Below are 21,523 nucleotides of genomic sequence, written 5' to 3'. Positions count from 1 at the left end.
TAACAGTGCATCAGAATTATGTAGGTACGGATGCAGAGAAGAACCCATTCTTCCTGTCAGTTGTATTGTCTGACCAAAACAATCAGCGGGTTCCTCAGTACCATTCAATACTTTGGAGAAAAACAGTAAGAAACAAGTATTTAATTGCTGCTGTGACTTCTTATGGTTTGCTTGTTTGTTTTGGATATGTTTATCATAAACTATTTTGCTTTCAGTATTTAATACATCTTTTTCATTTTATACAATACGAACATCGAAATCTACCCTAGTAGCTAAAACTAAACTGGCTTTGTAGATACCATTATGTTAAACTTTCTGACAGAAATCGGTGATGCCAGATATTTTCTAATTGTTCCTACCTGCAACTCTGTGTTATTTTTAGAAATGTTGCCTAAATTGTTCTTGATTGTGTCCTGAGTTCAGTTTAGGCAATGACTGTGTGCTGCTTCTAGGATTTTCTTACACAACATTAAGGAAATAGTCAGGTGGGATATTGGCATCACTAATATTGGATAAGGAATTTCACTCAACGTTCTGTAACAGTCCTTTATCCCAGCTGTTGGGTTAAAACTCTCCTGTATGTGTGATCATTCTTTTCTTTTTCAAAGACATCATTTGCAATGTCGGCTGGTTTCAGCTGCCCTCACACCACAGGCCAAGGGAGTCAAAACTAAGTAAACAATAATTTTGCACCATCCAGGACTTCGCGTATTCGGTTTATCTTCTTTTCCCCCCCCCTCCAAATGACTAGTAAATATGGCCAAGTAAAGGTAGCAGGGTTTTGTTCTTTGTTTTTTTTTACTTGATTTTTTTCTTAATATTCTTATTTGAATATACAGAAAAAGTCAGTATGTCCTGTAATATCTCCTAGCTTTTTTTCTTTATAGGGCACTCAGAAAATATGTCTCCCTTACAGTCCCACAAAAACATTGTCAGTGAAATCCATATTAAGGTATGTATTTACAAAGAAGTTATCAGTTAAGATCCTCGTCTGTATGCCTTTTCCTGTAATTCAGAGCTTGCATTGCATGTTTTTCATGATAGATTTATAAAAACAGGTTTACAAATCTTAATGAAGGCAGCATAACGTGGTTTTCAAGCCTGTTCTGGGACAGACAAAGCAACAACTTAAAATGGAGACAAATTCTTAGCACTTTTCTTGAGCAAAGGGACTCTCTTCAAGTTAATGAGCAAACAGGTGCAAAGTGGAACTGCAGCGTTTGAGAAGAAATATCTTTTTAAATTAGATTGACAATAGACAGACCTAAGGAGCAGCAGATTTGGCCTGGAGAGGTGGCTGTTGTGTGACTCCACCCGGAGGAAGCAAACAGGGAAGGAACCAGGAATTGTGTCATTAGTTGAGTGTCTCTGTGTACCACTCCGGGTGTGTTAAACTGTCAGTGCAGCAAAGACAATTCCTCCCCCAGCCAGGGTTTGTGTGCATGCTTGCAGCCTGTCCTGCCTCTTCTGTCGTAGCTGAGGACGGGAGGTGAGAAAGCCCAGTGCTGCTTCTGTTCTCTCAGCACTACCATCAGCTGAAGGGTCAGAGCCTCTTTGCATTCACGTTTCATCTGCAGAGGTTACGGGCTGATCACGTGGTGTGTTTTCTCAAATCCCTCACTGACATCCTCCTTAAATGCATGTTCTGTAGGGGTTTTACCTCCTCTAGAGACCCGCAGAAAGTGCCTTCACTCACCGACCGGGCAGCGTGTACCATATCAATGGGCAGGCTGCGGGTCTTCACAACCTTTGACCTGTCTGGAGTAGGAGCAAGTGTTCCTTACTTTGTTGGAGCTTATCCACTGGATAGCACTGCCAGTGCTGATGAGAGGAGAATTCTGGGAACAGGGCATGTGTTGTGAAGTCGGTACAACCAGATCTGGATTTTCCTACAACTGCGCAAGGTTTCTGAGAGGTCCCAGACCACTGGATTTGCCCCAGAGTCTACAGGCCATCGAGCCTCACTGCTCAGTTCTGATTTCCTGTGCTGGGGCTCTGGTTTGGAGTGTCAGGATGGTTAATTGGAAGCACTTCAGATCTCTCTCCTCTTCACTGAGGTGAGCTAAGTCACCTCTTCTAACTCCCATGGCACTGGCTTAAATAGCGTTCCTAGCTGTCAGTACTGCATGCTGTGCCTGCAGAAGCGCCCCATCTTCCACGCCTGCCTGTCAGTCGCTGAGACATCGCTTCCCAACATCCCCTTCTAACCCAGCCTCTCCCACTCTCACCCGCATAGAAACTTTTGGTCAGGCATTCCAGAGTGGAGAAACCTTTGTCTTCTGTTAGCTAGGGCTGAAACACCCGTGTTCCATCCTGTGATGTTTCAGTATTTTACAAAGGGATATGCAGGCTTGTTTCAGACCTTGTTCCCCACTTCTCGGACGGTTTGCGCTACCTGCAATCAGCTGGATAAATGTCATTGCCTTTTGCCCACTTGGGCTTGGACTAAAATCTCTTCCCTAACTATTCTTTTGCTTTTGGGGTCCTTGAGCCTTCCCTCAGACCTGACTGACATTCCTTTGGCATTTTACCCTGTTCACAGTCAGTGTGAATCTAAGTACAGTCCCAAAGAATTTTGGTTACATTAGTAAACATGGTTTTTTTCTGAATTAATTGGAATATTTTAATCACTTTGAAAAGGAGCTAAAGCAAATCCTGTCTTCATTGTGATCTAGCATAACCACTGATAGAAGGGTGCATCAGATTTGACTGCCCTATTAGCTCACTGTGCCCCAGGCAGACTGCATTGTGCACAGGTCTATAAACTAATGTGTGGGGGGAAATGAGCAAAGATAATAGCAAATGCAGAAACAGGAGTTAGGAAAAAATACTGTAAGTTAGATATTTCTGTTTGTTGAGGCAGTTGATCTTGCTTCTCATTTAAATACTTCTTTCTCTTCTAGTGGATCTGTAGTATGTGAATTTTTCATTTGACTTGCCCTGTATTATTTTAGAGGAGAGAAAAGAAAAGCGTACAAAATAAAACCAGGTTATTGAGTCTTCCTAAAATGCTCACAGTTTTTATGTATAAAGCCAAAGTGAAGGGTGATGGAATAAAGCTCTGTGCTTTAACAGTGAATACAGGAAATTTAAACCTGATCTCCATGCTGGGTCTTACTAATTTCTGCTTTTAAAATCCAAAAGAAATTTAGGAAGTCTTGGAGGTTAGTGTTGTGGGAAAGAAGTGGCTGGTCCACAAAACATTCCACGTGAGAGAGGCTCTGAACAATTTCTGCTGTAACTAGCTCTAACTGGTCAGTGGTTTCATGTTGAGATGCATGCTTGCCCTAGTAAAAGCCAGGTTTCCTTTGCATTTCAGTGCTATGAGTCTTGACAAATTTGAGAAGAGCCCACGAGAAATTTTTCATCCTGAGATACAAAAGGTAACTTCATTTTTGGTTTTTTTTCTTCATTATTTTCTGGGACAGTAAGACATTAACTATAAATGCTACTGTGTCTTTCAGTAGCAGGATAGTAATGATGAGTAGGGATATGTGATACCACACAGTAAACTGTCTTATCAGTTGAACTGTGCACTTCAAAACAAAACTTAAATATCCAGGGATGTTAGTTATACTTGTGTTATCTTTAATACCAATGTGCTAAAGGTATTGTTTCGTTTACAGGATTTATTGGTTCTTGAAGAGCAAGAGGTAAATGTACACTTCCCACTCCTAGCTCGCAGACCTGTTCAATGAATACAGCTTTGTATTTGAAATATTTGCACTGACGTGCTTGTGACACCTTAGAAATCAATTGCTTACTGCAGTAAAAGAAAATGTAGTATCTATTTGCAACATAGGAGATCAAAAGTAATTTTAAGCACCGACTTAATGTATCATATTAATAGATTACCAACTTGGTGTATCATAAAATTCATAATCTGGGATCAAAGGCAAGTTACTAGGTGTCTGCTAACTTGAGCATGTAATGGAGTTGGTATGAGATGTGTGCTCCCACCTGATGGATGTATGCAAAGGTACGTATGTATAACATCCTTAGAGAAAACACTGTAGGTCTTTTGATTGCTTTATCATGTAATATGTGGGTTTATTTCTCAGGGATCTGTGAATTTTAAATTTGGAGTCCTTTATGCTAAGGATGGGCAGCTGACAGATGATGAAATGTTCAGCAACGGTGAGTTTGTCAGCTTTTTCCTTAATTGTTTTATTTATATGACTAAAAAAGTGAAGGATACAGCCTACGTTTGGACGACAGGAGGGAGGTGATTGTTATGGGAGCAGTAGTTTTGTTAGGTTTTCATATTCGTGTGGGGTGAAAAATTGTAGTGTAGAACCTTCTATTTCTGTGAAAGGTTGCTGTGGGAAACCTGCTATTACAGCTCGGAAGACACTGGTGTTTCTTTTCCAGAGCTAGATTATACAATGTAAGATTTAGGAAAAGGAAGCGGTTGAAGGAGGCGACTCACGTTACCTGCAAAAAGTCGCTGTTGTTTCTAGTTCTTTTGCTCTTACGTTTTTGCAGCACGATCGCATTCCTCTATGCACCTGAGCAGTGCCTTGGAGTTAGCAAAAGAGCTCCCTGCCCAATGTCACATGAGGGTGCCTGTTCTCAAGGCTGGGATGACATGAACTGAAACTGTCCTCATGTCCTGAGAGCAGGACCTGTTCCTGTATTTTGATTATTTTTAATAGGTGTTCTATTATTACATGTGCTTTTCTGTTGTCATGTTTCTCCTTGCCACATGTAGAAACTGGAAGTGAAAGCTTTCAAAGATTTTTGCATCTCTTGGGTGACGCAATTCCTTTGAAAGGCTGGACAGGCTACAGAGGAGGACTGGACACTAAAAGTAAGAATTCATCTGAGGCAAGAAAGTGAGGGGGCTGCAGTGTAAATGGTTTTGCTTATTGCATGTGCATATTGTATGTGTTGTAGAGATGAGACAGTGCCAGCACAGACTTGCTCATGTGCATGCAGAGTGCTTTCCAGGAAAACGTGGAGTTAGCTTAAGTCGCTGGTATGGACCGCAGTTGAAGGACAGTGTCTAGATGACCTTTATTTTCAGGGTGAGCGGTTTCATTTTGTACTGGAATGGGGTGAAGAATGACCTGACCTGTTACTTGGGCATCATGGCTTGAAAATATGTGTGATTTCAGGAGATGAGGGAAAGGGTGTAATAGGTTTAAGTGTGTGAATATGCAGATTGGGCTGTGAACTGGGGTTTGCACTCATGTAAAACCTGCAGCTGGGGCATTTTCTGAAATTAATCAGAAAAAAGAATGACTGAAGAAGGTTTGGTAGAAGGACCTAAAATATCTTTTGATTTTTAGAAAACTTAAAGGCCATATTCTCACAGAGAGTGTTGTCTTCCCTTGCAGATGATACAACAGGAACCTGTTCCATCTATACAGTTTTTCAAGGGCATGAAATTATGTTCCATGTTTCAACCATGTTACCATATTCTAGGGAGAACAAGCAGCAGGTACGTGGTTCTCTTCCCCCCACATCCCCCGTTAATATTTTAGAAATGTCAGTCTTAAGAATTTTGTACTATTTTTTCTTCAATATTATACCTAATGCTGAAAACGATGTTTGTTAGAAGATAACGCATCATCTCATCTCTATTATGGTACAAAAGACACTTGCAAAGAAGAACAAAATTGACTGAGAAGTGATGGAGTGTTCTGTTACTCATATGGGTTGCAGAGCATCACTGCTGCAGTTATCATTACCTCAGAGAATTTAAGAAGGTTGGAAATGAGTTGTGTGTGTGTTGTCAGAATACTCACGTCTAACTCAGCTCATACTCAGGTGTATGCTTCGTGTAGCTTGAGGGGCATTTCCCAGGTGAGCACGTTGGTGGCAAGCTGTGTCCGTTTGCTCGAAAGCGCTGCCCTCACGCTCCTGTAGACTGACTGTGTGGGTTCTGGGGTCTTGTCCACATGTGCTGTCACCCATTGCTTGAACCTTCCTACATGTCACGTGCTAAAAGAAATACTTCATAAGCACATGCATTTACTTACACATCACACTAATGAGTCACCTAAAATTACTCGCAAATGACTTTCTTATTTAAGCAAAAATTAGATATTATGTATTACTGTAATAATAGAGTTAGGTGATGTAATTATATTGTCCTTTTATTTCCATGTCAGTTTTCTCAGGCTTTTGCTTGGATTGATGACAAGATTACAGCAGAAACCAGAGGCCAATCAGGACATTGATTGTTTTTAAAGAATGACTCATCATCAGGGTTTTTTCCTTTATTTCAAGGGTTGGATTTGCTTTTTAGGGAATGCTAGGTTTTTCATGCTTGATTTGTGACTATTAATTATGGAAATTATGAAAATTATAAGTGCTTTGCTAACTTAAAAATCGGCACTAGCTGCTGGTCTAGCAGCTGCCTTGCGTGCACCGTGGCATCGCCAGCTTTACTTGCTTGATAGTTCAGTAATAATTTTATAGTGCCTTCAGTCATACTGACCGTAATTTTTCTGTTTGCAGCCTAGGAATATTGTCTTACCATTCTCTCACAGAACTGTTAAGTTATTTCTTTGTCTTTTAAATCATTGTGTCTGTGTCTTTTTATTTTTTTTCCCCTTTTTTTCTTTTCTTTTTTTTTTTTTTTTCCAGGTAGAAAGGAAGCGACACATCGGCAATGACATTGTCACTATCGTGTTTCAGGAAGGTGAAGAGTCTTCTCCGGCATTCAAGCCATCCATGATTCGCTCTCATTTTACACGTATCTTTTTCCTTACATTTTCTAGTGATTTCTTTTTTTTTTTTTTTTTTTTTAGCAATATTGCATTTAATTCTACCCTGAGTCCTTCCTGCATGCTCTTTACGGAGGTGAAAACTATGTTAGAAAGGCAGTTGCATTCTTGCATTCTTTACCTTCAACTGCTTGACTAAGAGTCTGCCTCAAAAACCAATTTTTATGTTGAACCACTTAAAAGATAATGTCAATGCAAGAATGTAATTTTTAAATTGTATTTTTATTGAAGACATTTATTTAGATCACTTCACAAATGTAATTTCATACATTTTCATAAAATACAAATTCATAAAAATATTTGTTATTGGTGTTGAATTAATTTGGCATTGACTACTGAACATTGCCTTTTAATGTTTAGATGCTCTCTATTTTAGGTATTTATATATTTTAAATCAGTGTTTCTCAAATCTTTCAGGCCATAAACTGCATATTCTCCAGATTTTTGGCGGCCTGTGTGTTTCCAGCTTTTGGTTGAAAACATTGTGAAGACAATATGATCCTAAAAACCAAATGCCATTTGCTTGGGATTGTCCTGGGGTAACACTAGTGGTCCATAGATCCCAATCTGGCATCTCTTAAGCTAGATGGAATGGAGTAAAGAAAAATGGGTGGAAAGAAAGAACCACTTATTTCTATCCATAATCTCTTCCTGAGATTTTAAAAATTACGGCAAAGGTTATGACTTCAGAACCTAATTCTCAGGCTGAATAACTGTTGTGAGAACTCTCTTGCTGGTTTCGTCCCTGGCTGGTCTTACTTTTTGGATTTAAGGTCCTAATACTGACCTTTTTTTACTCTAAATGAAAAAGTGACTAGAACAGAAAGAATTCCAAGATTTAAAAACAGTAAATCTTTCGATTTCAGAGGAACCTAAATATTGTTAAATGTTTACCGAGTCAACATACCTCTTCATCAGTGTGTGATCGTTAGTAAAAAAGGAATAATTCTTCCCTTATTGCTGTCAGGAAGACTCATCACGGTGTAGAATCCCAGAATCTTTTAGGTTGGAAAAGACCTTTAAGATCATCAAGTCCAACTGTTACCCCAGCACTGCCAAGGCCACCACTAACCCATGTCCCTGGGCACCTCGTCCACATGGCTATCAGATCCCTTCTGGGATGGTGACACCCCCACCTCCCTGGGCAGCTCATTCCAATGCCTGACAGCCCTTTTCTGGGAAGACATTTTCTCTAATATCCTCCCTGGTGCAACTCGAGGCCATGTCCTCTTGTCCTGTGTAATTGATTACTTGTGTAATTGGTACACGCCACTCTTCTCAAATTTTTTGCACACATTTTGAAGTTCAACTGTCTGTGGTGACATTATGAGTTGGAGGGGTAGATGTGCCCTAAATCCATAAAGACATGTTATAATTTAGGTCCTTTTAAGTAATCCACAGCTGGTCAGTAGTCATAACACCTTCCTGATATTTTTAGTTGGCAGTAGCCAGGGCTAAAGGTGTCCACCAAAAACTGGTGGACTCATGGTAAATATCAAAGCTTGGTGAATCTGTACCAGTGCTTTGCACCTTCTTACATCCTGTAGCATCCCTGTTTTATTACTTCTGCAATGGGAAGAATAGAGTGCATGGACATCCCACTGTGCTGTCCTATCCAGCAGTGACATCGTTGTAAGGGTTTGCCATGTGTCAGCTGCAGGGTAGGACTGAGTTACCCAGATGAAGGCATCCAGCACCAGTGTCCATGTCCCAGCCGTCTGGTGGGTTTGGCTCTGGGCCTACAGGAGATCTGTGCCCATTTTGGAACAGCAGCTGGAGACTGGGCAGTACTCGCAAGCATCTGAAATAGCCCTGGATGCTTACAGTGAAACCATGGAATCCTGTCGTGAGCCTCTTGTGTGGTGCAGTCTCTGGTAGTGCTGATCACAGCTGTTGGCAAAGCTCTCTCCTGTCTGCAACAAACCCCTGGAGCCGGGGAAGTTACTCAGATTTACACTTTCTTTGGCACAGTTTATAAGGACTAAAAACTTAGAGACACTATTAAGGAAACCTGTTAAAGCAAGAAGCCTCTAATTGGTTCCATAAAAATATCTTGCCAGGCAACCCTAGGGATTTCTATGATTCCCATCCCTACTCCAACCCCCATTTGCCCAGAGTTATGACTCAAGACTGGTGATGCATTTTTGAGTACTTGCACTTTAAATCCTCCTCTCTTTTCTTACAGTTCTCTTAGCTAAATTACTTCACTGGGATCTGCTCTTCAGTGGAAGTTGTGCTCTGAGTGAAGTTCAGATTCAGTACTTTATCGGCTAAAAGAGTTTCCAACTGCCAGTCGATCAGACACGCACACCTCCGCGGCACATTGCATGCTTTGTGCTCGCTCCGTTCTTAAAACTGTTGCTCAAACACAATGAAGTTTTGTATGGGACGTCCTTTAGCAATAGTAAAATGTGTACAGTCTAGACTTTGTTGTTTACGTTGTTTAATATATTTCACCTCTATTAAATCTGCAGTCTGCTGCAGGAAAAAAAATGCATTCAAATACTTGTGAGCTTCGTTGGTACAGAAATGCCTTCCTTAACTGCATGGCAGATATTTTTGCCTTAGTGAGATATAATAAGCAGAATGATAGTTACAGGTAGGTGCTGATTGTAACAAGTGACTTCACATTGAATTTCTGATGGTTTAGAGATAATGGGAAGATGTTCTGTTGTCCACCTGCCTGTATGCCAGGAACGAACGAAACTGCAGAGCACTGCGGATGGAAATGCAGATGTCTGTAAAGTGGCTGTGAATAAGCTGCATGTTTCTAACCATCAGAACAATGAAATTCTGGAACAGGCATAAGCTGAGAGGGCAAAACAAAAATACTTTTTAGGTAAAATGTAACAAAACCATGAAAGATATGCCCGGAACACTCTGACCTGGAGAGATCAGTGCCGTCGTGAATTACATGGATGATGTTAATTAGATGTGATGTGATAGCTGTGGACTGCGGATCCTTACAGGTCTGGGTTCGGTTGTAGGTAAGCAATCAAGTTCATTTTTAGGGATCTTAATAGTGGACTTGTTGGATATCATGTACCTAAAACCTAGTGGAATTTTACTGGTAAATAATGTGTTCTTAATCTGTTTTTCGGTTAGCCTTGGGGCCCTCGCTCTTGGAGGCGTATGCTGTCTGAGTCTGTCAGGTCTCACCAGAATCTGAAAAGCAGGCATTTCTGCAGCCTAGTGCCTAGGCTTTAATGAACAAAGTGGCTTTAGCCAAATAGTTAATCCCAACTATTGTCTTGAGATTAATGGTGAGATGACAGATAGCTGTTAGTCTTGAAAAAGCAGAGTGGCAGTGAAATGTAATTGTCCGAGCCCATGGAAGGATTCACGTGGGGCTTGAACCAAACAAGCGTTAAAGAGAAATGAAAGAGCCACCCTTCAGCTAACAGCACGTGCAGCAGTTCTGAGTATAGGATGTAGGCTTGCCACTGTTATATCTCCTTTACAAAGTATCAGCAGTCTCTGTAGTGATGGCTCGTCTATTGAAAATAGGTTAAGTCATTTACTGCTTAGACCAGGTCAAAAGGAAATGGGAGAATTGTGTTCTCTTCTGGATATGTGCCTGAGAGGAGGATTGGTTAGGTTTGAAATCACTGCCAACTCAGTGACTTCGAATGCTGAAGTCTGTCATGGCTAAAGAATTTCTATTAGGAAACCAAAAAGTTTGGTTTGTCAAGCACTAGAAAGGACATTTCAGGGCATGAAACTCAAATTATCCCTCAAACTGGAATGCGTCTGTGTATGTCTACAACACTCAAAGCTAAAAACTTGGCAAGATGGAAGGGGGAAGTCAGTGCCCGGCTTTGAATGCAAATTTGTCATGGCTCGCTGAGCCTTCATGACATCAGTTATTGTTTAACAAAATTTTAAACTGTAGGCAAATTGTTCTACCCCACGTTTGCAGGACGAAGCTCCATTGGGTCTGCTCCTTTGAGCTGAACTACTAGTGAGCTTGTGGTGGAAAGAAAGAAACTGAACTTGGAAGTGGCTTCCAGGAATACAGGGTCCCTAGGTTTTGCTTCTTCCTTCCTTGACCGTTCCGTAACTGAGGACTCAGGCAGTATCCCTCAACTGCTCACCTGGCACTGGTGCTTTCTTTCAACAACCCCTAGCACTTTGACAGCTGACACGTACAGTACAGCCGTAGAAGGCGTTCTTTAACCTCTCCCTCGCTGCACAGTACAGACCACATATTCCAGCCATGGTCCATGGTTTCAGAGGCTGCTGCTCCGATCCAATCACATGGTTCCAAACATTCCAAAGTATGTAAATTCTGACTTGCTTTGGAAGTTTTTTTTATACTTCATAGGCTGAGCAATCTTCAGGGTCACCTAAGAACCTGTTCTTCATGCTGTAAGTTACTGGAACTTTTTGTATGTCAGAGATCCAGGAATGATCCAGGAATGATCCAGGCCTTCTTGCCTAGCTCCAAAACTTGATCGCTGCCAGTAGGAGTTTGGTGCTTGTTGTGCAACTGCAGCTCCACCTACTCATTTATGAATGCTACTTGACATCATCTGCTGTGCCAGTGTGGAAATGCACAACAGTGTGAAGGCAAGAAGAAAATAGGTTCATATTAACTGGATTTCTTCAAGAGAGCTTGCTGATAAATATGCATGCTTCTTCCTATCTTACCTTTTTCATCGTGTCCTGGAATATTTGGGAGTCTTCATTTTGGGGCATGCTGGAGGAGAGGGTTCAAACTATCATTGATGCTCTTGACGTGGAGTATGAGATGAGACACAGCATGTGTATGCCAAATAGGTACAGGAGTTGAAAGTCTACAAACATGGGTGCTTGAGTTGCATGGATATTCCCAGGGGAGATATATACATACATATATGTATGGACAAATACATCTCAAAAGAGTTTTTCACTAGAAATAACTTTATTTTTCAATATATTTAAGAAACTTAAATCTTGATTCAGTAAGATGGGAGAAACCTATAATACTGTGTTTCTCCAGCATGCCATTCACTCTAGCTACAGCTAAGAATCAAACAGCAGGATACTTCAGTTTGTATATGTGGGTGAGTTTTTTTCCTCCCTCCTATTTATAGCTAAGGTTTGTTTCGGAAAATGTTTGTATTGCAGCTAAAAGAAGGACTTTTATATGGCTCTGAGATTTAGTGAGCACCTCCTTGCATTATTTTTTTTTTTTTTTAATTGATTGTCCTCACAGATTCTACTTTTCAGCATCCCCAAGTTTGTGAAAGGCACAAAACAAGTTCATGGTTCTGATGTGCAGTGAAAGCTCAGTTACTAGTGCTTGTTGTTTTGGGACAGAATCCTGGGGATACGTCCCTCATCAGCCTTTAAGAAGTGAAAGTTGTCCTAATAGTAAGCTAAGAGTTAGTAGACGGGCTAGCCGTGGCAAACGCTTTCTCCACTGCTGTTTATTTGGGGAAAAGAATGAGTTGCATTAAGTAAGAGAAATCAGTCTCTCTTGCTCTGAATAACTGACAGCTTTTACTAGGTCAGTCCTTCTTACTCCTTTGCTGCTTCATTCTGTCTCCACACACCTTCCCCCAGTGTGCACCACAGTACTCTTCCCCTCCCTGACAGGCTCAATACGTTACCGTGTGTTTCAGCCTGGCCTCATCCTGTTTCTTTCTGTCCCTTCACCCTGCCCAGGACTCGTGTTCCTTCTGAGCTTTTGAGACAAATTTTTCTTGTTTCATCTGCAATGCCACTGTGAGGGACAACACTGAATTTCTACTTAGAATGACATTGGTTTATGTCACCCGAGAAGTCTATTGTTTGTGTCAGTTTTATTGTGGTTTTCCCTGTCTTAACTTCATCTGCTCTACCCAAGGAACGTTTCACACCTGGTGTAGAGAGAAATTACTATTTTTGTAACCTGTATGGGTTAAGATGGACATAGGGCATCTCTGGAATTATGTTTAAATCTGTGGAACTGGTATCAGAACGATCAATATTCATGCAAACTGCATTTCAGATTGTATGCACAGTTTCCAATCTTCCATGAAAAAAGACTGGATGGATCCATTTGACTCAATACCGGTCAATCGCTGCTGCTGATTCCCGAGGTGCAGATTCAGCTGTATTAAGCCGTTGTTATTCAGAAAGAATCAGATATTTCATGTGGGGTCGGTGCATAGGGAAGGGGGAAATCTATAAGGAGAACGTACTCTGTAGGTGAAGCATTGTCCTTTTACAGCCCTTTGGAGAAGGACTGGATTCCACTGGTGCCATGAAAAGCATTGAACGTTCTCAGAGTCGAGCTGCGAAGTTGGGCTGTAACTGAGTCCCAGCGTTAGTTTGTGTATGGGAAGCAGAATGTTGCTCAAGTGAATAATTCTAAGAGAATGTAGTTTTGTTAGACCTGTGGGAGTTCTTACCTGAGATGTACTCAGATAACAGTTTCTAGTTCTTTCTTCTCTTCTCAATAGTGTCTATGGAAATGGTGGGTTTGAATGTGACTTTCAGCATAGATAAAAGATTTGTTCTTTCAATAGGCTGAAAATATTTTCAGAAGAAAGTGTTCCTCTCTTCGGGCCTCCTCTTCCATCCCCGCCTGTGTTCACAAATCACCAGGAATTCAGAGATTTTGTGCTAGTGAAATGTAAGTCCGTTTTTCTTTTGCTAGAAACACTTTTTTAATAAGTGCTTTAATAAATTGAAATGAATGATGCTTAAAACAGAAACACATTTTCTTGTGTATGTGGCTGGTTTGTATAAAATTCTTTTCAAGTCTGTAACGTGGGTGGGATGTCAGTTCCATCAAACTGTTCCTGTCAGATTTAAGAAAAACCTGAATTTCTATGCAATTATGTTTCTTGGGCTTTTAGACTGACAAACTGACTTTACGTTTGCAGCATGTGCAGCCATATTTAGCTTTGCACTTTCTTAAAGGACCTGGATATCTGAAAGAATTTATAATGCTGTTTGGTATTTAGTAATACAAGGCAGCTCTGAAAGCCTGAAAATACAGAATCCTGGAATCAGAGCAGTTTGGGTTGAAGGGACCTTAAAGCCCACTCAGCCCCACCCCCTGCCACGGGCAGGGACACCTTCCACTAGACCAGGTTACTCCAAGCCTCATCCAGCCTGGATATAAGCTTTTTCGGAAGCTTTCAGCACCTCTAAGGACTTTTTTGTTCTTTAATGATTCAGTTCCAGTTTTCAGTGATCTTTATTTGCCCTTCTAAATCAGTGAGAAAGAAATCTTTGGGAACTGATCATGGTGATTACAACTAGGTGCTTACCTGACAGGAACTTGATAATAACGGATTTTGCATATTTAAATTCATACTTAAATTGATCAGCAGTTTTGTGGGTGTTTTTTTTTTTTTTTTTATTAGTCATTTTATTTATCAGTATTTTTCCCTTTTTAGCTTAAGGGGTCATTATTCACTAAAAAATGTGCAAAAAGGAGGCAACTCTAAATTAAGGGGAAAACAGGTATTTTTGTACAGAGGCAAACTAGAGGCAATGTAAGTTGTCAAAGTTCATTCAAGTAACATATCTTCTTTTCCATAATATTTTAGTAATAAATGGGGAAAAAGCCACCTTGGAAACACCAACGTTTTCTCAGAAACGTCAACGCACTCTAGACATGTTGATCCGCTCTTTATACCAAGACCTGATGCCCGATCTGCACAAGGTAAATGTAAGTCAGAAGTCTCTGCATCCCTCCCGTTTGCTTTCCTCTCCTCACTAGCAGATGGCATGTTCTGTTGCTTCACCAGACCGTCATCCCAGCGAGCACTGAATTGAGTATGCGAGGCTAAGTACCAGTTGCCCTACAACTTGGTTCACAGTTTCGTGGAAGTTGACAGATGGTCCTTTCACGATAGGACTCTTCATGCATTTGTTTAAACCATGTGTGAGGAGAAGCATAACAGTGTCATACTTTGCGTAAGCTTACCTGCAGCAAGGGAACGGGAAATTTAGGCCCTGCAAATACAGGTGTTAGTTTGGTCACTATAAAACCTGCACTTACTCATTCCATTTTGTGTAAATTTGGTTCGTTTTTACCCTTGGGTAACAATGAGAGAACTTCATTTTAGATGATGAAGAGTTACTCTTAAGGTGATTCTTAACAAACAAGAAGTTCAGTACTTATCAAGGTGCTATTTTTTTCCCCACTGTTGAACCTCTTAGCTAAACAGATCTGCTTGAACTTCTCTGTCCATACATTCATGTCTGCAGTCTTTGTTATGGTTGTATAGAATGTGAGAGTGGTAAGCTGTGACAGGTTGGAAAGTAAAGCACTCAAGGATTGCAAGAGTTGCCATTTCTGTTCCCTGAGAAGCTGTACAGTTAGATTCATTGCTACAGGAAAATACCCCAAAAAGACAGGAAATGTAAATGATATCACATCAAGTTAACTCAGATTAAAGTACTGTAAAAACTTTTGGTTCACTTTAAAGAAGAAACATTTTCTGGTTTAGAACATGCTCAATAGAAGGTCCTTCAGTGATGTGTTGCCAGAGTCCCCAAAATCAACACGGAAAAAAGAGGAAGCTCGGCAAGCAGAGTTTGTCCGACTGGGTCAGGTAGGATCAATTCAGGAGGTACGCGCTTACGGTTACAAAGACTGTGTCACCCCTTGTGTTGGAATTTGATCAGCTTGCGGACTGACGTCAGGACTTAATGCAGTTCTCTGTGGTCAGAAATAGGTTTGTAGTTTTGCAGTGGTTTAAGCTACGTTAGGTAAAATATGAACAGTATTTATCTGTAACACCTCAGGTATGCAACACAATTACAAGTATTTATAAAATACATAAGCTAAAGGAAGGTTGAAAAAATCACACCTTGTGATCAAACATTAAAGGTCTTTTCTTCATGCAGCAGATGCTTTCTGCCTCCAAGCAGAAGAGTGCTCTCCCTTGGAGAACCATAATCTTTCATGTATTTGTCTCTGCATGTTTTATAGAGATTGAATTTCTTAGAAATTATTTACTCTGCATTAGCCAGGAAGAAGTTCTGACAGTCTTTCTGCTAAATCAGAGGTTGCCACACATCTCTGAACATACCAGGTGTTGACTCCAATCTTCTATGGACTTATTGAAAACTTCCTGAGGATTTGGATGGGTCTGGTTTGGTCTGACAGTCCGTTGCAGCAGAAAAAGGCAGTGTCTGTGCTTACCAGTTCTCCTGACCCTTCCCACTTGTCTGTCCTGGACTGGTGACAGGGTTCTGCTGCTTAATACCTGTTTTCTGAGCTGATTCAATTCAGCAGAAGTTAACAGAGAAGGAAACCACAACACACAAACATGAAACAAAACAAACAGAAAAACCCGCCACCGAGAGCCCAGTCCTCCCTTCCCTCCCAGTTTTAACCTGGAGGCAGTAAGCTAAGGAGTGGAAGAGTCTGGGAAGTTGCAGGTCCGGCTGAAGGAGGAGAATGGAGCCAGGTGGTTGAGAGCTGGTGCAGGGGCATCTCAGGGCTGTTACAGGGCGCGCTGGCGGGGCTGTGGGGTCTATGCGCCCTTTGCCCACCCACCTTGACACAGCTGGTCCCTCTGGCACAAGGTGTAAGGAGGGGTTGAATGTGTTTCGTAATACTGAGACAGAAGTAACCAATGATTTATTCCCCAAGTCTGCTAATTTCTTTACAGAAGTTAAAACGAAAAAAATGGTTATTGAAAGCGTAGAGATCTGTAAGCTGGATTCCTTCCACCGCCCCAAGGTAAATGCTGATGAGATACATCATAAATCTTGTTGGGCCCCATTTCTTAAACGAGACTTGCATCCCCGATGTGGGTTTCCTCGAAGGGAAACCTCATACATGGTTAAAGATTCACAGATACCTGTTTGTCTTGGAGGTTCTTTTCACATTTAAACCTTTCCCTTCCCTCGGGAGAACTTTCTTCCACATGACAAAGTGTAGGCTCGAACACCTACCAGGGGGCCTGCCAAGTAGCTCTTTCTGAACCGGGTGGGTGTCTGGCCCTAGGTTGTGGTCAGCTGGGTTTTTGGACGGTAAGCGAAACTCGCTGACGAGCAGCTCGGCAGTGTGTAAATCGTTTGGCTGTTGTGCGGCTGATCTCTGCTGACTTGTGGGCTGAAAGGAAAACCTTCCCGCGCTGCAGTAGCTGTGTGTGTAAGCTGACAGCCGTGCCCCCGCGGGTGGGCGCGTGGCACCGTGTCAGAGACGTACGTGGCGGTGGGCAGCCCTTGGGGCATTACAGCTGGTGTAGGTAAGGTCTGAACGTGGTGTTAAAGAACGCTGGGCAGTTCCGTGTGCCGTTGCTCGACGGGAGCGCTGCTGCCGGGGTTTGGGTACCTTAAGCAGACTCGTGTGGCTCTCTGTGTTCGTATGGTATTTCTCAGGAGCTCTTAGCCCTTTCAGAACCAGCTTCTTTCTAGTCACTTCTAGCTGAAGAATTTGCGATCCTGTGGCTGTGTGTCCTTGGCACCCTTGGCAATATATATATAGTTTGGCTTAGTGGTTTGTTAGGAAGATTTACAAGTGAAAGGCCGATTGTACAATCAGTGAAAGGATCTTCTACCCACCTGGACTGTGGAATGACTGGTGTAGGTGACCAGCTTGTATGATTTGAGGTGGAGTCTCTTCTCTGTTATTATGTTTGACACTTCTTTTCCATTTTTCCCTTAAAAAACCAACCAACCAGCCAAACAAAAAAGCTGAAACAGCCAACCAACACAGGTTTTGGATGAGAGGATCTCTGGCAGTCCTCTAGTGATTCATGCAGACTTTGTTCAGGATAAACTGAATTCTGCTTCTTTCCTAGTTACTTGAAATATGATAGGAATTCCAAACTGGAGTTACTTGTCCTATATTGTCCTTTTTTATAGTTTTTTGCTTGGGTATTGCTGACAAGAACTCGGTTTAAATAAAACATCTGTTTGTATTAGGCATTGAGATTGAAAACCACTGTGAAAGGGGATGCCACAGCTAACTTGGCAACCACAAGCTTTTGTAAAAAGGAGGTGAGTGAAAATACCTGTCTGAGGAGAGTAATGAAAAAAAGAAATGCTGTTGAGTATGACACTGCATGTCACTTCTGCATACTGCTTCTCCTTCTGTAATTAGATGCTGTAACAGCAAGGATGAAACGTGCAGTGTCAGAGGGATTCTGCAGCCAATATGGGGTTAGTGTAGGGTGAACCTGGTGGCAGAAGCACTTTGCAAGCTGAAGCAGGCGTGGATGTTTTACGTTTGAGAATATTGGATGAAAATGCCACTGTCCATATGCAACCATCTTTTTTTTTAACTTCTGCGTCAAGTTTGAAACAAAATTCAGTTGGTGTTTTGTTTCCTGTAGTACCAGATTTTGGCCAAGGGCGTTAGGGAGTGGAAGGTGCAAACCACGCTGCTCTGCGCCCCTCCTGCACGGGAGCTGCAGAAGTGCTTCTGGCATTTCAGAGACTTCAGCTAATAATCTAAACTGGGGGAGGAGGGGTGGACGCTGGGTGGTAAGTAGAGAGGACACCTGATGAAAGAAGAATGCGGTTTTAGCTGTGCCATGGGCTAGTGAGTAAACATGACCCTGAGCCATGAAATGTAAGCAGACTGCTTGTGCCTGGTGGCACGTAAGTTTTAAGTATACAGGGCTTTTAAACACAACACGTATCGAGTATTTCCAGAGTTGCGCTGAGTATCAGCTCCACGTGTTTTAATTCCAGTGTTGCAGGAATGTGTCCTACACTTAGTAGTCTCCAAACCCAATTAATATACAGGGTATTTACTCTGCAAGAAAATAAACTAAATGTGGGTATTTCAAATTCCAAAAGTGGGCTGTTTGGAAATGGATTCTGCCAAAAGCATTTACATGTTATTACTTCTCATTGTTCATCACATTCTGTGTCTTTATTATCTGTGTTTCTTACTGTACTTAATATGTGTCCTTTATGTTACTTCATAGCCTTGGGAATCTCAATCTTTCTGCAGTAACTTTCCTCATGAGGTTGTCTGTGCAGATTCTTGGGGCCAGTCCTTGCTGGTTTCTACAGATGCTGGCATCTTGTTAATAGATGGTTAGTAAACGATACTGTGGTTTTGTGTCAGTCGTTACCTATCTGACCATTTTCGTGGAAATGTATGTCCATCAGCTCCGTTCAGGTGTTGGCGGGTCTTCACCTGGAGGGAGAGTTACCAACCCCAGGGACGTTACTACGTTTATGTAACCTATTGCAAAACTTCCCTCTGTGCCAGAGTCATGCCAGTGGGGAGCCAGTGTTAATGTAGATTTCTGAATGTTTCGTTATTTCAGGTGTTGCTTTCTTGACCATTTAAAAAGACTTAGAGAGTCACATCCAGGCTTAGGGAGTGTTTAAATGGTTTGTCTGGATTTCTTAGCCCTTGATGAGAGTGTGTGTGGAGCCAGAGGCTTACGCTGACAGCAAAAGCCTGCTTCTTCCACAGCAAGAATATTGCTAGCTTGAGCCGTATCTCCCATGTGCCACCTAAGGCCACCGGGGCTGAGGGAACAGGCCCAGGGAACAGGGGCTTCTTAGCTCCCTTGAGTCGTTGTAGGTGTTCACCTTCAGTTTTTTCTCTAAAACCGGTCAGTTTAAACTTTGTTAAGCTTATTCGTGAAGTCTGGCACAGTCCACCGTGGCATTTTGGAACTTTGTGGAAGTGCCAGGTTACTTGGCAGTTACTGCTGATGACAATTTTAGCAGGACTTTGAATAAATGTGTGTGTTTCTTTTTTAGATGGTCAACCATCGGTGCAAGTATTTGATAAAACTCTCCAAATAAAGCAGATGCATGTGTTGGAAGCTCTGGATCTTTTGATTGCCCGAACAGACAAAGGTAGGAGAGGTTGCTGTTCATCGATTCTCATAAGAATGTGGCTGTTGCTGGGCGGTGGGGAACCCAGCTGCGGAACTGGAGAGAAGGGCTTGGTGACTAGAACTGTACAGCTCAGAGAGTTCATAAGCAGTCTTACGTGACGTTGCGGCTCATCCCCGGAGAGATGAGCAGTATGCTCTGTCTTTGCTCTCGTTGTTAGGTGCTGTTTCTCTTTGGAAGTATTAATTCCGAACTACCACCATGTTTTTTTAACTTGTTGATTCCTGGCTGTCTTCTACCTTCAGGGAAAGACTCTCGTCTCCTTGTCTTCAGACTCAGTGCTGTCCAAAAAGATATAGAAATGAAGCAAGTGATAAGGAGCAAATACGACTGCAGAGAAAATAAACTGGAGAGAACAAAAGGTAATTTTATTATCCTGTGTTAAAAACATCCACTGTAGTATGATACCTGTAGTTGCCAGGGGATTCTTAGTTCCCTTGAGTCATTGTAGGTGTTCACCTTCATTTTTTTTCTCTAAAACCAGTCAGTTCAGACTTTGTTAAGCTTATATGTGAAAAGAAGTCTGGCACAGTCCGCCGTGGCATTTTAGAACTTTGTGAAAGTGCCAGGTTACTTGGCAGTCACTGCTCATGGAAAGCTCTAGAGAAAATGAGATCTGTTGCTTTCAGGGTTGAGAGGTATGAAAAGAATTCTGCAGGGATGAAATAAAGAGCATTTTAAGGTGGAGGAACACTGGCAAATCTCTGTTAAATAGTAGTGCTTATTAGTTTGGGTGTTGCGCATTATTTTAGTAGATATAAACACTTTCTGGTCTTCAGAAGCAAGCTGCTTCAGAAAGCTGTAACGTGCAGAATAGTGAAAATCTGTGTGGTTAGTCTTTACTTGCAAAAGGAGCAAGGGAAAAGAAATTTCAATTCATAGCCTTTTGTTTCTTTCTAGAAGTTAATGTTATCCTATTGGGAGGTTTGTAATGCCATGTTGTGGTGTCATGCACCGCAGCCCCACGGTGCTAAACTTCATACAGACACAGAACAAAATAAGCAGCCTGTAACCCAGACATTTACCACCTAGAGCGTTATTTCCTCAGGCTGCCATTTGTACGCCATTAATACTCACCATGGCAGTGAACTGCGGATTGTCGTGGCTATCCGGAACAAACTGCTGCTCATCACCAAGAAATACAACGCACACGGCACTTTAACCAGGAGCGCTCTGCTGTCGCCATCAGAGTCTCCAGTGGAGGAGTTCCAGTACATCCGGGTACGTGTAATCTACTCACTGAGTACCTTAACAGACCGGGCAGCACTTAGCTAGCGTGTGTAAGACAAAGGGCATGCGTTGTATCTTCCTGAACCTCCAGACGAATAAAAGTGAGAAGCCGTATGATGGAGTTCCATCATAGATATGCCAAATAAATCTTTCAGATGTTTTTAGTTAAGTTTCTGCTTGTTCTTTATCCCATTTCTGTGTTTGGAGCACATCCCTTTAAGTGCCTGGAGTACCTGCAGCACCCACAGTGTGAGCATGCCAAAAAGAATGATCTTATTGCTTCATTTTAGGAAATATGCCTTTCTGACCCTCCTGTGGTTATGACACTGGTGGACGGGCCTACTGGAGACAGCGACAATATGATCTGTGTGGCCTATCGGCATCAGTTTGATTTAATTAACGAGAGTACCGGGGAGTCCTACAAATTGCACCATGTTGAAACAAACAAGGTAAGCTTTCATGGCTGGAACCGTTTTCTTACGGAGCCACACTGACCATCCTTTCCTGCACGCTCTGTGCATCCCATGCTGACCTCGTGTGACTGTGATCTGTGGAGATCCTAGTGTCTCTTAGCTTCACTTACATAACCTCTGCTTTAGGGCACTCAGAGGTGTTTGCTCCTTTTGGGATATGTGATAATAGTCACTCCCAAGAGAGGTAGTTAGGAGGTGTGGCACGTTGGGAATACCACTGTCAGTATAAATTGATTTTTCTCCTTTCATAGTCAATAGTTGGCTTTTTGCTTTTTCTTTGTG

The 21,523-nt window shown here is 41.9% G+C and overlaps 1 protein-coding gene across 1 annotated transcript in view; it reads left to right on the top strand.

The window, feature by feature from the left end:
- GARNL3 (GTPase activating Rap/RanGAP domain-like 3) overlaps positions 1–21,523 on the top strand; it is a 31,837-nt gene that overhangs the window by 4,150 nt on the left and 6,164 nt on the right. Inside the window, exons 4-21 of the mRNA XM_010157609.1 lie at positions 7–125; positions 888–952; positions 3,320–3,383; positions 3,627–3,653; positions 4,062–4,137; positions 4,712–4,810; positions 5,340–5,443; positions 6,595–6,703; positions 9,288–9,333; positions 13,229–13,335; positions 14,261–14,376; positions 15,167–15,271; positions 17,598–17,672; positions 18,608–18,719; positions 19,401–19,499; positions 19,784–19,900; positions 20,587–20,759; positions 21,059–21,217. Coding sequence (XP_010155911.1) covers positions 7–125; positions 888–952; positions 3,320–3,383; positions 3,627–3,653; positions 4,062–4,137; positions 4,712–4,810; positions 5,340–5,443; positions 6,595–6,703; positions 9,288–9,333; positions 13,229–13,335; positions 14,261–14,376; positions 15,167–15,271; positions 17,598–17,672; positions 18,608–18,719; positions 19,401–19,499; positions 19,784–19,900; positions 20,587–20,759; positions 21,059–21,217 — 1,772 coding nt within the window. The remainder of the gene's footprint in view (positions 1–6; positions 126–887; positions 953–3,319; positions 3,384–3,626; positions 3,654–4,061; positions 4,138–4,711; positions 4,811–5,339; positions 5,444–6,594; positions 6,704–9,287; positions 9,334–13,228; positions 13,336–14,260; positions 14,377–15,166; positions 15,272–17,597; positions 17,673–18,607; positions 18,720–19,400; positions 19,500–19,783; positions 19,901–20,586; positions 20,760–21,058; positions 21,218–21,523) is intronic.

Source organism: Eurypyga helias, unplaced genomic scaffold (assembly GCF_000690775.1).
Source record: "Eurypyga helias isolate BGI_N326 unplaced genomic scaffold, ASM69077v1 scaffold26728, whole genome shotgun sequence".
In the NCBI taxonomy this organism is placed as follows: domain Eukaryota; kingdom Metazoa; phylum Chordata; class Aves; order Eurypygiformes; family Eurypygidae; genus Eurypyga; species Eurypyga helias.
Note: the sequence above shows the minus strand (reverse complement) of the source record. Positions and strands in the feature narration are given on the sequence as shown.